This window comes from Erpetoichthys calabaricus, chromosome 2, assembly GCF_900747795.2.
Source record: "Erpetoichthys calabaricus chromosome 2, fErpCal1.3, whole genome shotgun sequence".
NCBI lineage: Eukaryota > Metazoa > Chordata > Cladistia > Polypteriformes > Polypteridae > Erpetoichthys > Erpetoichthys calabaricus.
In genome coordinates, this window is record NC_041395.2 from 322,508,530 (window position 1) to 322,529,242 (window position 20,713).

At 37.2% G+C, this 20,713-nt stretch overlaps 1 protein-coding gene across 9 annotated transcripts in view; it reads right to left on the bottom strand.

Annotated features, from left to right (window-relative positions):
- LOC114647307 (sorbin and SH3 domain-containing protein 1) overlaps positions 1–20,713 on the bottom strand; it is a 155,943-nt gene that overhangs the window by 61,905 nt on the left and 73,325 nt on the right. For all 9 annotated transcript variants that reach the window (XM_051923346.1, XM_051923347.1, XM_051923349.1 and 6 more), the window contains 2 exons: positions 17,026–17,109; positions 8,846–8,911 (listed from right to left, as the gene is read on the bottom strand). In XM_051923346.1, coding sequence (XP_051779306.1) covers positions 8,846–8,911; positions 17,026–17,109 — 150 coding nt within the window. The remainder of the gene's footprint in view (positions 1–8,845; positions 8,912–17,025; positions 17,110–20,713) is intronic.

Below are 20,713 nucleotides of genomic sequence, written 5' to 3' on the forward strand. Positions count from 1 at the left end.
GAGGGCATTTTTGTTGGCCCCCAGATCAGACATGTTATGAGTGACAAGCAGTTTGAAGATCTGTTAGTTGGGCCGGAAAATATTGCCTGGACAGCCCTCAAAGACGTTGTCGACACTTTTCTGGGCAATTACAGAGCCCCAAACTACATTCACCTGGTAGACAAACTTCTCAATGCATACAAGACAATGAAGTGCAACATGTCACTCAAGATTCATTTTCTCCACTCACACTTGGACTTCTTTACCCACAAATCTCAGTGCTGTCAGTGACGAACATGGTGAAAGGTTTCACCAGGACATTGCTACGATGGAGAGACGATACTAGGGCAACTAGAATCTGTCAATGCTCGCTGACTACTGTTGGACACTGTAACATGATGCACCAGACATTCAATGCAAAAGAAAATCAGGAGCAAAACACATTTTTAATTCTGTTGAATTTAATAGCTTATGTGAAACATAAACGTGACTAAATACATTATTGTCAGTAAACATATAAATGTCTATTTCTCAGAGTTCCTACGTGATGCAGTAAAACCAAAACTATATTTGTGCATACCCAGTAGGTACCTGTCACAATCAGCAAAAACGTTTCAGGAAGCAAGACTTTTGAAAAAAAATTGTTGTGCAGTGTTTTCAGTCTTCATTTCAATCTATACTATTTAGAGACCAATTTAAGACTTTAACCAAGTACTGTATCTAAATTCATTAGACACTTAATTTCTGCTATCATTCTGCACAGTTCAAAGAATTAATGTGATTCACATGTTGCATTGTAATGCAAAACTCTGTGATAGTTTCTACAGTGCAGGATTAATTTTTCTTCATTGAGATTTGTTATCCCCTTTTTCTGTTGCCTATAAACATCTAATAGAGAAGTTATTAGGTCCACACATGCAGTGCATCCAGAAAGTATTCACAGCGCATCACTTTTTCCACATTTTGTTATGTTACAGCCTTATTCCAAAATGGATTAAATTCATTTTTTTCCTCAGAATTCTACACACAACACCTCATAATGACAACGTGAAAAAAGTTTACTTGAGGTTTTTGCAAATTTATTAAAAATAAAAAAACTGAGAAATCACATGTACATAAGTATTCACAGACTTTGCTCAATACTTTGTCGATGTACCGTTGGCAGCAATTACAGCCTCAAGTCTTTTTGAATATGATGCCACAAGCTTGGCACACCTATCCTTGGCCAGTTTCGCCCATTCCTCTTTGCAGCACCTCTCAAGCTCCATCAGGTTGGATGGGAAGCATCGGTGCACAGCCATTTTAAGATCTCTCCAGAGATGTTCAATCGGATTCGAGTCTGGGCTCTGGCTGGGCCACTCAAGGACATTCACAGAGTTGTCCTGAAGCCACTCTTTTGATATCTTGGCTGTGTGCTTAGGGTCGTTGTCCTGCTGAAAGATGAGCCATCGCCCCAGTCTGAGGTCAAGAGCGCTCTGGAGCAGGTTTTCATCCAGGATGTCTCTGTACATTGCTGCAGTCATCTTTCCCTTTATCTTGACTAGTCGCCCAGTCCCTGCCACTGAAAAACATCCCCACAGCATGATGCTGCCACCACCATGCTTCACTGTAGGGATGGTGCCAGGTTTCCTCCAAACGTGACGCCTGGCATTCACACCAAAGAGTTCAATCTTTGTCTCATCAGACCAGAGAATTTTCTTTCTCTTTGTCTGAGAGTCCTTCAGGTGCCTTTTGGCAAACTCCAGGTGGGCTGCCATGTGCCTTTTACTAAGGAGTGGCTTCCGTCTGGCCACTCTACCATACAGGCCTGATTGGTGGATTGCTGCAGAGATGGTTGTCCTTCTGGAAGGTTCTCCACTCTCCACAGAGGACCTCTGGAGCTCTGACAGAGTGACCATCGGGTTCTTGGTCACCATTCTGACTAAGGCCCTTCTCCCCATATCGCTCAGTTTAGATGGCCGGCCAGCTCTAGGAAGAGTCCTGGTGGTTTCGAACTTCTTCCACTTATGGATGATGGAGGCCACTGTGCTCTTTGGGACCTTCAAAGCAGCAGAAGTTTTTCTGCAACCTTCCCCAGATTTGTGCCTCGAGACAATCCCGTCTTGGAGTTCCACAGACAATTACTTTGATTCATGCTTGGTTTGTGCTCTGACATGAACTGTCAACTGTGGGACCTTATATAGACAGGTGTGTGCCTTTCCAAATCGTGTCTAATCAACTGAATTTACCACAGGTGGACTCCAATTAAGCTGCAGAAACATCTCAAGGATGATCAGGGGAAACAGGATGCACCTGAGCTCAATTTTGAGCTTCATGGCAAAGGCTGTGAATACTTATGTACATGTGCTTTCTCAATTTTTTTATTTTTAATAAATTTGCAAAAACCTCAAGTAAACTTTTTTCACGTTATCATTATGGGGTGTTGTGTGTAGAATTCTGAGGAAAAAAATGAATTTAATCCATTTTGTAACATAACAAAATGTAGAAAAAGTGATGCGCTGTGAATACTTTCCGGATTCACTGTATAGCCAGTTCCCCCAGACAGCCAATCGTATCAGTGAAACTTAATACATACATGAACTACACAGACATGGTTATTCAGTTTACTTGTTCAGCCGAAAAAATGGCCAAGACCCATAATCCAAGTGACTTTGATCGCAGTACAATGGCTGGCGCAAGATGGCATCTCAGAAACAGCCACTTGACCAGAATTTTCAAATACAACAGATTCTAACTAAGTTTGCAGAAATTGGAATAAACAACAAAACACATCCAGTGAGTGGTAGCTCTATGCGCAGAAATAAATTGTTAATGACAGTACATGGTGAAACTCATTTAAGCTAAAAACCACAAATACTCAGCTCTCTGCAGTAGTGGTGCATAGGAGAGCATTTTGCATACATATAAAGTGTTAGATTTTGGAGTGGATGGGCTACGACAGCAGGTGACTACTCTGGGTTCCACTCTCGTCGGCTCAGACCAGGAAAATTCAGCTAAAGTTTGCATGTAATAACCAAAACTGAACAACACAGAACTGGAGAAGTGTCACCTGGACTGATGAATCTAAATTTCTGTTGCAACCGAGAGTAGATGGAAGAGTCAGAATTTGGCATTACACTGTGAAGCTATGGAAGCTGTCTAGTGTCAAAGGTACAGGCTGGTGGTAATAGCGTAATGGTGCAGGGAATGTTTTCTTGTAATGTTAGGGCTGCTAATACCAACTGAGTGCTACTTCAATATCACAGCACTGCTGCTCACCATGAGAATGTTTATAGTACGTTGTGAATTTAGGCTATTCTGCTGGCATATGGGAATCTACCAAAGATTTGGTGGACCTAATAAACAGCAGAGCTAATGCAGACTAAATATAAATAAAAATATTATTGATTTAGCATGCAGTTTTACTTGAAGTAACTTACAGTCAACAATGCAGAGTCTTCATTTCTGCAATGTGACAACTGGCTAAAGCAGAGTTCTCAGTGTCAGACTGTGAATTAAGTGGCAGAGTTGATTCGCTGGAAGGTCACAGTGTCTGCTTGCATTTAATCAAGTTAACAAATTTCACTTTCATAGCACCTTTGAAAAGTACCAGTTTTCTAGCCACTTTAGAGCCATGTTTCTGTAATTTTCATATGCCCACAGTAACTTGATAAATTAAATAAGTCATTCATCGTCATACAGAGAGCCAAGTGTTGGGGAACAAACCTTCTGTTTGTACTGTGCAGCTCAATGCCTCCGCCACTTGTTGCCTCGCTAACAGAGTCAGTCTATTGAGAAGTGGTTTAATTTAAGTCTGTTTCACTTGGTGTGATTATCAGAAAGATGACTTCCAGATTCCTTAAAAAGTTAAGGACAATGTCACGAGTTTTTCCAAAGTTGTCCACCAAGTTTGTCAAATGTAGTTCTTGGATGGTCACAGTAGTTGCAAGCCCAAGCCACCAATTTCTTAATTGGCAACCAATTCATGCTGTTAAAGAAATGTGTCTACATTGTCTTGGCTCTCATTCACAACACTGAGGTTTTTCATTTGTCACCTCTAGGAAGATACTTATGATTTAGTATGCAGGAGTTAGTTCAGATTAGATTCAGATTTTGTCTTCATTTTAACTAGTTTCTTGATTATGATGATTCTTAATTAAACATTTTTAAAAACTAGGACCAATCAGTGAGATACACGGGTAGGTGAGCCACTGACTTTTAATTTAATTAACACTGCAGTACTGTATGTGCCTGGTAAATGAACAGATGTGGTAAAATACCTACAAAAATTTGAGGAATACTAATGTGACCATAAAACATGTTTTTTTTTTCAAATTTCCTAAACAAAATAAAGTATAATCTGATGTGTATAGATTGCTTGATTCAAACACCTAAACACACTGCTATAGCCTTGAGCTGAGTCAGAGACTCTTGTTAAAAAAGGGATGGGAACTAATTGTTGGGTGGGAGGTAATTATTTCTATATTGATATTTTTTGTTTTGATTTTGAAGTATAGTGTTATATCTGTTATGTTATTTTTATTTGTTTGATTGAGCCGTGTGTTGAAAAGAAAACAAACAAAAAAAACTATTTGAATCTGTAGCTACAAGGACCTACTTTCCAAGTAATACCTTATCATTTAATAATAGTAATACATTTTATTTATATCGTTTATCACAGGATCTACTCATCTGACAGAATTATAGGATAGATGGGATGTATCTGGGACCAGAGAGGGCGATGTCTAAAGTGAAGGAAATCACAGATTTACAAAGCCCAACAAATTTAAATATAAGAGCTGTCAAAAAGGGATACAAAAAAGCAAGAGGACTTCATTCAGAGACACTGTGGCCTTCCAGGGGTGGGATATAGTGTACCGGACTTGCATAGTTCCCCATCTGAAGTAACCTTGGCCTTTTAGTTTCTTCCCATAAAGCACTCTGCCAACCAACTCAACTGTCAAATTTCCTTCAGTGATTTCACTTAACTAAAGTGGTTTACTTATTTAGCAGTTTATAAAAAATACCTTCATACAAATCATACTGTACACGTTCATTTATCCTGGAAAACTTGGGGACATAACAGCTCCTGCTAACTCAGAAATCCTTACAGAATAACACCTAAAAACATTCTAACAACTTATCCTAAAAGCACATTTGAATTACTTTATTGAATGACTTTTTCTTTACTCCTGGGTTTCTCAAGTTTAGTGGTTTTGCACCATAACCACTGGTATTTAAACCCAATTTATTAAAAAAAAAAAACACAGCTCATCTGACTTTAATTCAAATTATTAAGTAAACCTGGTACTGTATTTTTTTTTACCAAACTGAGTGTTTACTAAGAAATGTTAATGTTTATTATTATCCAGCACCCCATGTGTTATGTTAATGCTATACTAAGCCTCTTGAGTGGCTCCAGTTAGTTACTAAGCATACTGCTGATTTTCAATCAAAAAACCGAATAACACTTGAATATATACAAGATATAATTATGCCACTGCGACCAAAGAAGTAAACAGTCATCTGTGTCTGGTACAAGACAAAAGACATGCTTGCATGGCTCTGGAATGTCCTTTTCATTAGTGTCAGACCACCTCATAAAACAAATGTATTCTACACAATAGTTTGAATTATTTTGTGTAAATGTTACTATAATTGTGATTAATCATTTATATTACTGTTTGTCTGATTTTGAACAAAGTGTTATTATGCCCTTTATGTAAAGCATTTCATATAGAAAGCTTTAATGAAAGGTATGTCATAATTAAGGTTATCATTATTACTTTTGTGCGGTGGGTTGGCACCCTGCCCGGGATTGATTCCTGCCTTGTGCCCTGTGTTGGCTGGGATTGGCTCCTGCAGACCCCCGTGACCCTGTGTTCGGATTCAGCGGGTTGGAATATGGATGGATGGATGGATTATTACTTTTGTTGATTTTGTTATTTCCCTTCCTTATTTGTTTACTGATTAGTTATATTAATAATTCTTTACATTTATATAGCGCTTTTCTCACTATTCAAAGCGCTCTCCACACAGGGAGGACCTGGGAAGCGAACCCACAATCTCCTTACTGCAAAGCAGCAGCACGACCACTGCGCCACCTGTTCAGTTGGACATGAACCACTGCATTGGAGGAGGTTATCCAGAGAAGAAATAACTAGGTCGAAAACGTTCATAAATACATCAGAGTGCATGGGGGCAAATTTAAAGTTATAGGCCTATTTATTGGGGGAACCAATTGTTGGCACAGTATCAGAAATAAAGTAATACAATCATGGGTTCATAGGGCTCTTATTGTCACTTGTACAGAGTACAGTGAAATTCTAACTTCCACGTGCTGATCAACACATAACATGCCACATCCCTTAAACATCATGAATAGTAAGTAGAGCCACCTTACCTCAAAACTTCTGTTTTCCTTACCTGAAATAACAGTCTGACATTGCAAAAACTAGGGAAAAACTTGCAATGGGAGTTTTTTTTTGGATAATAAAAGTAAATCTGCCAAGGGGGTAAGCAATATTTACTTAACAAGATTTCTTTAAATAAACTAAATAATCATAAACATAGACTTCTTGATAAGTCAATAAATCTTACAATACGAAAGATTTATTGGGTAGACAAAAAAAAAAATTTCACTTGCTTAGATTTCATTTTTTTCAGTGTTATACTGTACCTAGTACAATAAGTACATTACAGAGGACCACAGCTTTGTTACTGTATAACTTGTCACCGTATCTACAGTGGGATGTCACCCAGTCTGTGGCTGGTTTCTGAAGTTCTCCAGATATTGCTGGGATAGGCTCTGGCCCTACCACAATCCTTGACAACAGGAGGAGGAGGATGATTATTTATTTTCTTCCCTGTCTTCTATAGAGTGCTTTCACATACAAAAAATCTTGGGCAATGATATACAAGTTTGGTCTTTGGCCACCACAAGGACTACAAATCATCACTGCCATCACCACACGGAGGCTAATTAATGATGATAAATGATCAATGTGAGTATTGATTTTTTTTTATTAGTTCTCCTGTTACCAGGAATTCTCCTTTATAAGTTTATTATCATTGATCTATACTGTTTTTCTCATTTTGTTTAGTCTCTTAAACTGTGACTGATCACTTTTTAAAAATAATAAAAGAAAAATACACAGGTGTGAATGACCATTTCTTAAACAGTTGCACAAGATTGTTTATGAAGTTCTAAATAGATCTCAAATAAGAATTATCTGTAAACTTACAAGAATAAATACAGTCATGTCATCAAAAATTGTACACTGCAACAATAAATTAAGTAATGTTTTTTATCATGAATTACTGACTGATCAAAAGATGTAGCCACAGTGTTCATGTAAAACCAAACTTGGTTACACATGGAGTATAGGTTGATTTGCCCTCAAATAATAAGTTCAAATAATATAAATTTGCATTTATTTTATTTTGCTGTATTGGCCATTTAAATTGCAAAGTGGCCGTTTTCAGCAATGGGGGAAGTAAGAAAGCAAAATCTCTACGCATAGGTCTAAAGGAGTCTTAGGTATAAAACACATCATTTAGATATACAGTATTTGTGAAAATACAAAATACAACCTGTTGGGAATCTCTTACTTTAAATAGTAAGTGAAAAGGCAGCAAAAGTAAAAGATTTAATGTGGAAAACAACAAAAAGTACCTTCTGTTTGCATAACTGGTTAAGCTTGGTTTTCCCTGCCAAAACAGAACTAAGCCAGAGTGTTTTTCAAAAGTGGGCAACTCTCACTGTGACTCTTGATCTCCTCCCAAAGAAAAGAAAATGTTGTCATGGTTCCAGATCTGAAATGGAGCACCTCTTGATTAATTACTAGAGTTTATCACCATTTACGGCTTTTTCTTTTAACTGCACACCTGTTAACTTCCAATTTTAAGTTGGTCCTGTGTGGAGTTTGAGTGTGGGTGTATGCATGATTGGATGCTGTGATGGACAAGCAAGTCCTAAGTTCCAGCCCTGTGCCTGATGCTGCCAGGATAGGCTTTGGTCCACACGTGATCCTCAAGTAGATTGAGTAGGTTTAAAGATATTATGCATCTTCATTTATTTAGACCTACTGACAATTTTTTAAAACTATTTGCTAAACACAAAGCTATAAACTTGGTTCGAAAACTTGGCAATTTGAAGATATACAGTAAATGTTGTGGAAAGGTTGAATGAGGAAGAAGCGCTACAGAGTCTGCAGTTGATGGAGCATAGCTTGCACATAATTACAGTATGGTACTTGGATACTTCATTATATAGTTGGCTAGAAAGAAACCGGGATCTTTTGTTAGCTGTTTGTTACCATCAGGGCTGGGGTTAATATCTAATGAGTAAGTGAAAACTGCTCTGTATTTGAAGGAGAACAAAAAGCTGAGAAAAGCTAGCTTTAAGTACAGGTTCCTCAAGATGTTAAAAAGAATTACCACTAGCCAGGTAGGAGAAGGTCAGTGAGACGATCTTGGTAATTTGCCTCCTCTGGACTTCATTTATGTTATAACGTGTGCTGACTCTTAACTAGATGGCTGTCATCTTTTCTGAGATATGTAAGCATGAGGTACAGAACAACAGATCAAGCAGCAGCCAGCCAAAGCTGCAACTTGTGGGCCCCCTTGTATTTGATCTACATTTGCTGCACAGAAGACATAACATAATGTTGCTCTCTGTAAAAATAAAGTTTGAAACATCATATCTTGTTCAAGAAATCAAATGACTAGGAATTTCTTCTTTAACTAAGAAATTGTTAGAATAAATATCAGCAAAAATAAGCCAGTGTATCAGCCACATATCCACACTCACAAGCACAAAGCAAAGCGGCGCAAGGACAGGAAAAACACAAGGATCACAAGCATGAGGCGGGCAGAGGAGTGTTACCTGTCTATCCTCCAGCGAAAGAATAGAGCAATCGCCTGGAGTATAATCCCAGATCTTTTTTGGAGGCTGATGGAAAGCAGAGGAGGAAATGAGGAAAAGGACAAGAAAATAGAGGAGACATCACCAGAAGAATGAAAACTCATTGAGGAAGACAGGCAGATGAGGTAGGGAATTCTGTTAGACACAAGAGTTTCACACTGTTCCACACGTTTTGACGGGGCAAGATGGGCACAGGTAATTCCAGAATTCCAGCGTTAGAATTATTCTCCTGCCTCTCCTATCAATCCTATTCAGAGATCTTACACCCCAAGACTTTTATCTACTCCATATTTATGTCTCGGCTGTAGCTTTTTTTATTGTCCTTCCTTCTGTTGTCTATAGTGTATACACGTAACTATACATTTCTGTTACTGTGTGTTATTCTTTTGAGTGAACACTCTCTTTACATCAAAATATATTAAACCCTTTCATTCTTCCTCAGAGTCTTACATAAAGGCTGGCTGCAATCAAGACACAGTGCTGTGTTTTACATGGTTGTTAATTATATCTATTATTTAGCATCAGTATTTCAGGGTGGAAAATGGTGTCATTTTCACACCTTGACCTATTCATTGCTTACTGCCTGATTTTAAAAATCTTCCTAGAGAGATCATAGTGACATGTGAATATAAAGGACAATCATTCAGCACATAAAGCTCGAGCATGGCGGGAAGAAAAAATGAGGGCTTCTTATCAGCAGACCTGCATAAAGTGGTAGATTCATGAAAACAGTTCTCAGGAGCCCAAGTTCAACTAGCAGGAGGCCATCTGAAAATTGATGACTTGGTAATAGATTTGTAAGGAGGAAATCAGAGAAGAGACCCTTTTGTCGTCACTGTATTTCTGTCTGTGTACATTCAATTGCTCACTTCAGTTCATTCTATTTTTATTCTCAGTCTTGACCTGTGATTTATTTTTACTGTCTGAATTATCTTTAACCTACTTGCTTATCTTATGTTCAGTTATGTGCATTTACTGTATATCCAGGTTTGAACCTTGTCATGCAGCACACTAGAAAATGCTAAATTAGTATCTATTAAAAACATTGCATCAATAATTGAAATGTTAATGCAGTTATGACTGTAGAAAAATAAAGCATTGCTTCATGGGCTTTTATATGCTATTTAATAGTTTTTTGAGTTTTATACATGTATATTATGGAAAATACTTGCACCTAGTCCAGGGTTGCTTTCTACCTTGCTACCCTTTAAACCTGCTCTGGAATAAATGGGTTCAGAAATGGATAGAGAGATGAATGAATGTTTGCTGAATTACTTTGTTTATTGGTAGGTGTTCTCAGTGTGGTATACTAAAGATGAAATTCAATTAGAACATAAGATTAAAGCATTAAAAAACTAGGTACTGTGTATCATCAAGACCGTGTTTCATGATTATTGTAATAATGTTAACTGCTTTGGAAGGCAATGTGATCATGCTTACTACAGATGATATATATAAAAAAGAAAGATTTTATTTGATACTAGGATTGTAATTTGTACAGTATGCTTTACCCAGGCTTACATGTTTTCTGTTTTGGTTGTCTCACCGTTCTACTTTGAGTTTCCATTTATTTTGTAACATAACTTATGATGCTCTGCATAAAACTGAATGCCATTTTTGTTTTAAACAATTACTATTTTCAAGATTGCCCTTTCCCACTCCTGCTGGGCTCACTAAGGTGTGAATTGTAAAGTCTGTCATTAGCCACCCCGGCAGTGTATGAAGCAAATGGTGGGTTGGGAGTGGGGAGCATTCTACTTCTGAGGAGGAAGACCCCCTGTCCAGGCACCCAGACTATAAGGGATATTTATTGCAGGCAGGATAAAGTTACTTGAGGGAGAAAAGGTAGGTGGGTGGGAATGGGAAAGTCCGCAATAAAAAAAAGCAAGGAAGATCGAACCAGAGAACCATACATACCACTTTGATAAAGGGCTGCATTTCCCACGCAGCAATGTGACAAGAAAAACTTGTTACTTTCTTGTTTTGCACAAACAAAATATCTGCTCTTCATAAACAGTAGCACATGTGGCACCTTAGCACTATCTACTATGTTAGCTGTATAGGAATAATTATGAAGATTAAGGGATAAGTATGTATCTTCCAAGCAAAAGATACCGTCGAGTTATCACAAAAGATCACAGTTAATTTTCCCAAATATGAGAAGAGTGTTGTACTCACACATGCCAGTAAGATACACTACTGGGGGTTTGTATTACTTTGATTCAGCTTCTGGCATTTTATTCTTCACTTAAAGTTGGCAATATCAGGCAGTTTCTTCACTACCTCAGCATTTAGACAGAGTGAGTGAGCAGGGGAGCTTATGGAGCATATTTCTTTGCACTGAATAATGTATGTAAATCAAAGTAATTATTAATGCCACGTTGATATCAAACTGTGTACCATATTTTATCCATTTGTGCCATTTAAACTTTAGTGATTTGCCTGCATTTTTCAAACATACATTTGTATTATTAATATCACCTGGTTTGATGCACCCTCCTAATTTGGAGGAGACAGGATGAAGAAAGGAACAGTTTAGTTCTTTTCTAACAGTATGAAGCACAAAACCTGAATGTTTGCTACTTGCGCTGATAGATTATAAATGCCAGTGGCTTACCCAGTCTTCATTTATGGAGATTTGTGATGTGGTCAAGGAGACAGAGAAATGGAGTCAAAATCCGAGTTTAGAAGCTGAAAAAATAACGGTGTTAATGTTTTTAGTCAGTTTTCAGTATCTTGGCAAATTCGTTTGTGAGAAAAGGCTTTATTTTTAGTTTGAGTTTAATTGTTCTGGCTGTAGTGTGCAGAAAATGTTACTAATTAGTAGTACATCACTGTGATTTATATTTTAGCTGATAATGCAAAAATACTTATGTGTTACTATGTCTGCATATTTTACCCGAAGATTTTGCTTGCACATACACCCACAGAAAAGTATTTTGGTTTGTACTGGGAATATGAGACACTGTATGAGCTGCTGAATGAGGACACTTTGAAATGTAAACATCCAAAGAAGCACTAGAAGACAAGATAAGAACTAAAGACCAGGCACAACTTGCCAAAATATTTGGGGTACTAAGAGAATGAATGACATGAAATATGAATTTCAACTCTTTTTGGGTAAATACTGGACATGATAAAAAAGAGGTTAGTGCTATCTATTGTCCCTTAATGGCTTAACATCAGAATGCTCTCTTTTTGGAAGCCACTTAAGTCTTTGGGCCTTTTTCATTCCCAGACAAATCCACTTGAACCCTGCCAGAGATGCAAACCCTGAACCAAACTAAGTGCTGCTGTCCTCAAATGCTGAAGCAGTTTGTCCTCCACTGCCTGTTGTGAGGTGTGTAGAGGTGTTTTTGGGCTAGCATTAGGCTCAAGATAAAATACCCTGTTTTGAATGGACTGTGTGGCAATGTATGAACAAGCACAATGTAATTTAAAAAACTAACTATATTCCAGATGTAATGTCCCCATTCCACATCTCTCTCTGTGCTGCAGTTAGTATCTCACTTAACTGTTAGTCTACCTATACTTTTTGCATTTCCTTTTCAAAAACACCCATTGCTTGTTAATAATTGGGTATAGTGGTAAATAGAGAAATAATTAAAACACTTTAAAATTGACTCTCAAAAATTCAGCTTCACAGCAAAATCCAACTTATTATTGCAAGGTGTCCCACAGCCTAAGCCAAAGGTCCTCAGTCAACCAATATATGCTAATACACTGTATATATCACAGCATATTTGATTAATAAAAGACAAACACTAACCTGCAGCAAAACAATTTTGACAAATCAAAAAGATGACCTGAATTGTACAGATAAAATGGTAGTATATTGTTCAGCATTTTTTAGTATTACAAAATGCACTAATGTGGTGTTTATCAAAATGTGCATTCTTTCAAAATGAAAATATATAGACTCTAACCAAAACCTAACCTTAAGGCAAAAAAGCATGTTTTATTTATTTTTAATTTTTTTTTTACAAAGCATTTATATAAGTAGAAACCTTTGACAGGCAATAGTCCTTCAAGGCATTTGTGCACTATAATTTTAAAAATACCTGATATATGTATATTTTTTTTCCTTTCACAGATTGTGCAATTTGCCAAGCTATGACAGTTCAGACAGGTACAGTGAGTACTGAGTACAGTGCCCATGGATGAAACTTTTTGCTGTGTACTTCAATTTAGTACTAACGTATGTCACCCTTTGCAAGTGTCAGCTTTAGAATAAAGAGAATAGCCTTCAAACTGTTACACTAGACAACCTGTGCATTATTTACAGTGAACCTGGGGAGGCAACAGAAAGCAAAGGTGTCAGCATTTAGATGGAACAGATCTGTTACTTAACACAGCATCACAGTTATAATTTCATGATTTGCCAATATTCTGTGTGAAACTTGTTTGTGTATGACATATTCAGACAAATCCATAAAGCTCAGTAAACAGTTGTTAATCTGTTCCAATAAAAATGATACTAACCTAGATTTACAGTACTGTCAGGAAATACTCAGACCGCATGTCTTTTTTCACATTTTGCTATGTTGCAGCCTTGTGGTAAAATCATTGATATTTTATTTTTGCCTAAATCAAGAAACACTCAGAATCCAAGAATGACAAAGCGAAAACAAGAGTTTAGAAATATTTGAAAATGTATTAAAAATGTAAAAAGCTGAAATATTTCATTCATACCAGTATTCAGACCCTTTTCTTAGTTTTTTGTTGAAGCCCCTTTAGCAGCCATTCCAACCTGAAATCTTCCTGGGTATGACACAACAAGCTTTACACACCTTAATTTCTATGGTTCTTCGCTGCAGATCCTCTCAAGTCTGGGTTCTGGCTGGGCTACATAAGAAAATTCTCAGAGTGGTCCCTAAGCCACTCCTGTGTTGTCTTTGTTTTGTGCTTAGAGTCACTTTCCTGTTGGAAGGTGAACCTTCGGCCCAGTCTGAGGTCCAGAGCACTCTTCAGCAGGTTTTCACCAAAGATATCTGAGTACTTTGTTCTTTTCGGCATTCCCTCAGCCCTAACTAGTCTCCCAGTCTGAAAAACAATCCCACAGCATGATGGTACAACTCCATACTTCACTGTTGGAATGGCATCGTAGAGGTGATGAGCAGTGTCTGGCTTCCTCCAGGTGTGATAATTAGAACTAAGACCAGACAGTTGAATCTTGGTTTCATCAGACCATAGAATCTTGTTTCACATAGTTTCAAGTCCTTTGGATGCCTTTATGTGTTGTAATGCCACTTTGCCATAAAGCCCTAATTTCTGGAGTATTGTAGTAGTGGTTGTCCTTCTGGCAGTTTTTTCATCTCCACACAGGTTCCCTGGAGCTCAGACGGAGTGACATTTCAGGTTCTTGGTTACCTCTCTTACCATGATTTTCTCTCCTTACTGCTCAGTTTGGCTGGGTGGCCAGCTCTAGGAAGAGTCATAGTTGTTACAAACTTGTTTCAATCATGTAGACCACTGTTTTCTTGGGAAACTGCAATACTGCACAATGTTTTTGTAGTCTTCTCCAGATCTTTGCTTTGATGCAATCCTTTTTCTAAGCTCTACAGGCAATTTCTTCAACTTCTTGGCTTGGTTTTTGCTCTAATACACATTATCAGCTGTGGTATCTTATATACACAGGTGTATGCTTTTCCTAATTATGTGTAATCAATTGAATTTCTGACAGGTAGACACCACAAAAGGTTAAGAAACATTTTAACAATGATCAATAGGGTCTGAATACTTGTATTAAAGTGATATTTCAGTTTCATATTTTAAGAAATTTGAAAAAATCCCTAAACTCCCGTTTATTTCAGCATAAGGCTAAAACATAAGAAAATGTGAAAAGTGAAGGGGTCTAAATACTTTCCCAAGGCACTGTAAATTAAGTGCTGCAATTATAAGATTAAATTGTCCATGAAATGGTATGTGCATATATCATTGTGAGGCTTGTAGTGACACTTGGAACATCTGGATAGATATTTTTGCATGTACCAACTTATAAAACATGCTTGCCCCCCTTCCCCATGAACAAAAGTACTTTAAATAAATACTCTATATTGTTATAGCTGTGTGTGAGTGTATGCGTTTTCCTATTTCAACTTGAAATGCAGATTGAAACTTTCAATATTGTTAAACTTTTCAACATATTTTTAACAGTTTTGGCAGCAAGCATTTTAAAAATGTTATCATGTGGTTTCTTATAGCTAGAAATCAAAAGTCTCACATAGTCTCCAAGGGACAAGTTTCTGATGCAACCTTTCAGTTTTTTTTCCAAAATGCCCTTTATGTTACATTCTTCATGAGTTTGTCTCTGCTATTCTGTGCAAATTTTTGCTTCTTTTTCAAATGTGCGGAAGAATTTTGAGCATTTTTCAGTTACAATGTAATCACATTTATATGTATGCATTGTGCATTAACAATCGAACGATATAACCCAAGGGAATGTGTAGTACTGCAAAGACGGGATGGCAGGCAACTGAGCAGTTCAGAAGTGATTTGAGTTTAGGAGGTTGGACTCTTGAACACCAAATAATCTTAAATACTGTTGCATCAGTAGCTTCCTGTATTTCATCATATTTACTCACTGTATGTTAATTTTCCACAGTGGCTAATTGGACATGGATTTTTACTACACACTCGGAAATGGATATGTTGTTATTCCTAAACAAAGGAGCTTATTCATTTTTCTTTCAAAGTTGAGAAGGATCGTGTGATAGAAGGCCTGGTAGCTGGCACAATTCCAAACCATTTCATTAGTGCATTAAAAGGAGCTGGGGTATAAGACACGCTAGTTGGTTAGGCACTGGCAATAACACTATTACCAGTGACATGACATTACCACCAACACACACGCACAGAGCTAGCTGCCAATTAACTAAACCTGTACATATTTGGGGATGTGGCACATTAGCATCCACAACTGTAATCTGTCAGATCACAATTATACCAGGCTCATCAAATATTTAAAATTTTAGTGTAACACTTCATCTTTATGAAGTGTGGCTCACTGAACTCATCATCTTAGTCAGGAGGGATGAGGATAGAGGAATCTTTACACCCTATTAACTCTAACTAGACTTAATTAATGCTTCCAAGTGAATTCAATCACTTATCCATTAAAACACTTACTCCCTCTTGCATTTCACTTCCATGCTGGAGAGCTTTTACACTACCATCATTTATAATAAGATACTTATATTCATATTATTGACTGTTAATAAGTGTCCCCTATGTGTCACATAATTAGTTCTAGTGAACCCTGCCACTATCAGCTGCGTGTCTTATCGTATGTCTGCCTATCTGTGTTCCTTCTTGTGTCCACAAGAGAAAGAGAATGAGGGAGTTCTTCTCCTTCACCTGTTAAGTTTGTCCTCAAATACAGCAACTTCTTGGTCCCTCACACTCTCAAGCTAATGAGTTGGTTTCGGGATAAACAACTGTGCTATCACTTATACCTCTTAATTTCCCGAGACACACAGCAACAATACTGTTTTTCAGTATTTCTTTTACAAGGGAGGCTTTTAAAATATAACCAATTATCATGTCACTTCTGGACAACCAGGGAATCGTGACATTCCATGTTATTCAGAGAGGTGTAGACACAATCTCTTTCTCTCCTATGCGTACCTGCACGAATGTGTTTGTTTTCATTTCATTCTCAGTTTTAAGGCAGGAGATCTCAGATGTATCTACATTTCAGTTCACACTACACTTAAATATAAATGTGATGTGTAACTGGAACTGAGAAAAGATTAAGCAAAAAAATAATAAAACATCTGAATTATTAAGGCGGTGAGTAACCATGTAGTGTTTGCACTGTTTTGTTTTAAACATTTACAGGTGATGTTCATGTTAGGCATTATCACATTTGAACCAGTAAGAATCACAACACTATCACCTAGACAGTAAGACAATTTTGGACATGTTTTTGTGTTTACCGTAGTTATAGATACGAGGGGGTAATAAGCTGAAGGGAATCAAAAGTTTTCTGACTATACATGTGCTGGAGTCTGAAGAGGAGTGTGCATAGGAGTAGGAATGACTTCTTTGACCAGTTCACAAGGAAGGGTGTAGTGGGGTAGGAGTTCAGACACATGGGGTTAATCGTTAAGCCACAGCATACAGCAGGAAGCAAAACTTACCGGTCTTCCAAACTCCATCTCTGAAAAGAATTTATACCAAGGTTCATTCTCTAAATCTATTTCTTCTGGACTTATATCCCGAGTCTACAGGGGCAGTAAGAGAAAAAGGTGGAGGAGAAAAGGAAAAGATTGAGTACAGAAGAGCACAGAAAGAGGATGCAGCTTACAAAAAAACACAGCTTTATGATCTACAGTATAAAAAAGAGACAGAAAAAGAGACAAAGAGACTTAGAGAAATAGTGGATACATAGCACACCACTCCATATTTGCGTCGGTTTCAATGAAATGGCCCGGACACAGGCCGAAAACATCTAAAACCTGTCTTCTCCTAAGAGAATTGTTTACAGGTTACGGCGAGACACAATATACAGAGCTTTTCTGCATTACATTGGAATCGACTGAGAGCTGCTCACATGTTACGGCGGGTATGCATTCTAGCAGACAAAGGACACTTCAGATAATAAGAGTACCGATCCACAGAGAACTATTCAGATATTAAAGTGGGGCACTGAAGACAGGGATGGCCTAAAAATGCAGGGTAGCTTACAGACAGAGTTACATGTTATTGGTCCGCTTCAGACTGAGAGCCTTATGAATTTTACAGTGGGGTGCTATAGACAAAACGTTCCTAAAGGAAAATAGAGGGCCAAAAGACGAACATTTCCAAGTATCATAATGGAGTACTACAGAATGACCGTCAAGAATGCTCAACAAGACACTAGTGAATGCCTCTCGAATACTGCAGTGATATACTATCCAAATAGGGCTTCATGGAAATTGGATAACATTTTATTTTATATTAGAGTGTCTGAGTAAGAGGAATGCTCTGCTCAGATAAAACATTTAAAATGGCAAATAAAGCGGCACTTAGATTTAAAACTATTGAAGTAAACTCAAAAGAAATTACAAATTAGCGCATCATTAAATTAACTAAGAAACAGGTTAAAAGTATTTTCACCTCAAAAATCAGAAAACAAAAATATATAACTTTTCTTAGACTTTACATAATAAAGGGAAAAAAATGAAAACAGTAAGGAAGCTTAAAATCACTCTGAATACAACACAGACACAAACCCAATTCAAGTTTTAAAATGAATATCAGAAATAAAAAATATTTCTCTAATTCATAATGAGACACAGGGCTCTCATAGTATTCCCTTAAAGTGCAGAACAATAATTATTGAAGTGCACTTTCTAAATGACTTGTTTTTATCAAAACATTTATTATGTCTTCACATAAGCAATAGCAATTTTAAACAATTCAATATAGAATATTGACTATATGGCTATACAGGGTGCATAATGGTGCAGTAGCTTAATGCTGCTGTTCCCATATCTCATTTCCCAGAGTGAGGTGATGTGTGAAAACTGGCCTGGACACTGCATGTATCCAGTCTGCATGCTTCCCGGGTCTGTGGGGATTTTCTTTAGGTACTAGTGGTTCTGTATGTATAGAACCAATAGGCATGCCAAGTTGACTGGCAATTCCATGCTGGTCCCTTCATTATTGGTGCGGTTGTGTGTGGACTGGTATCCCATAGAGACTTGGCTCCTACCTTGAGCTTTGTGCTGCTCGTTATTTTAAAATTGGATTATGCAGGCTGAGGGAGTTATATGCAGAGTTGCAACCACTACCACCTGACAGCATCTGAATCTATGTTTGGTTCTAGGCTGTCCATGGGTGTCCGTCCCCTCATAATAAAAAAAAATACACACTGTCAGGTTAATTAGTGATTGAAAATAGTGTGTGTGCTCTGTAATGGATGCACTGTCTCCAAAGGACTTGCTTTTGTTTTATGTCCATGGCTGCTAAGATGTAAAAAAGGTACAGAGAAGAAATGGTTCATTTAATATGTACTCTTCTGTGACAAGTGGAGAAAATGAAATGTGGATAACTCAGAAACAAGACTACCTCCACGGCATTCTTTTTTGTAATGTTTGCAATTCACATTTATAGGTGCTACCACATTTTTAATGCAGCAATATGCCAACAGGATGTAGATCTTTGGTTGTAGTAATGTTTTTTACTTTTTCAACTATGTCTTGAAGCACACATTTACCCATGCAGGATAATGTCCAAGCAACTAAGAAACTGCTAAAGGCGTTTTATAAAAACGGGCATACTCTGAGTTATATAATAGTTAAAAGCAAAATGAAGACAAAAGTAACAAAAGGAACAGACAGCTTTTTTGTTGTTCAGAAGCAATCTGGAAAAGCCATTTTAAATTCATCTATGGCACACTGAGCTTATCAAATCTTTCTGGTAAATGTTACAAGTGATATATATATATATATATATATATATATATATATATATATATACTTCATATAGTATGAAGAACTCCAAATCTGAGCAAGTTTTTAATTTGATCTTCAAGTAAGGTTTACAGAACTGATTTTTTAAAATCAAACATTCAAAACCATTCACAGGGAAGTCAATCCCCTGCCTCAATGGATGTAAACTGTTAAGGGGTGAAGTCAGCAAAATGCACGGACTGCATGCTTCTGGTCAAGTGAAGGGCACATCCAATAGCTGCAGATAATTTATGATCAGAAGGTCTGATTGTGGGTCAACATCACCTTCAAATTTTAATATTTTTCCTCCTCCACATCATGTTTTTCTAATCTTGGTGTGACACTTTAATGTCAGAATATTGCTTTTTTGCCTGATTTTATCACCACTGTAAACATGAAATATGTCACATCAATCCAGATTGATTCTGGAAATTTTGTGACATATGCATCCACATCCCTGGATTATAGCAGAGTTTGGCCTTGTGAGGCATTTGCACAACAATGAACTGTAGAACCCTTACAAGGATTACCGTAAATAGGGCTATAAAGTTAAGAGGGGCAACCAGCTAAACATTTAGAAGGCAGAAATACAGAGGCTAGCAATCTTATAAATTCAGCAACACTCACTTGTTTTGTTAGATGAATTCAGGAATGACCAGACATTTAAATTACACTTCCATTATACACATTAATTTACTTGGCTGATGCTAAAAAGAGGTACAAGTCATTAAGTACATTAAATAATTATTACCATTCTAATGCAGTGCGAACACATGGAAGTTAAGCAACCCACTCAAGGCCATGCTGTAAGCATTTGACCTTAGTGTACCTTGTCCCAAGGCACTTTGCTGGTACAGTACAACTGCATCCATGTTTCTACACAGTCAGCAATAGCAGGTTAGCTACCTCTCTCAGCCAACGCTGGCGATTTATTCTGCAATTGTGTTTTATAGGAACAAAATGTCTACATCTAGAGCCATGAACTAGCAAAGTGACAATACAAATTAAAAGCTCCCAGGATGGTCTGCTCTTTCTATACTGTAAAGCTCCTTGTGCTATTTTAAGAATAATGACAGCAAACCTCAAAACTGACTAAAACCTCCAAATGAAGAATGAATACTACTACATTTTGAGAGACTGCTTTTTCTTTGTTTTGCTCTAAACAAAAATACATATAAAAACACATATATACACTGCATATGTATCAAACTATGCACTATAAATATACCCATGTACAGTATACAAAATGATATAAATAACATAATCTGTTCCTTCTGATAGAGTAACAATAACATTAATAAAAGAAAAGACAAGCTACCTACAAACAAAATATTACTTATAATAAATTTATGCATGAAAATGGAAGGCACCTTGCAGTTTAGTGATTAAGTCG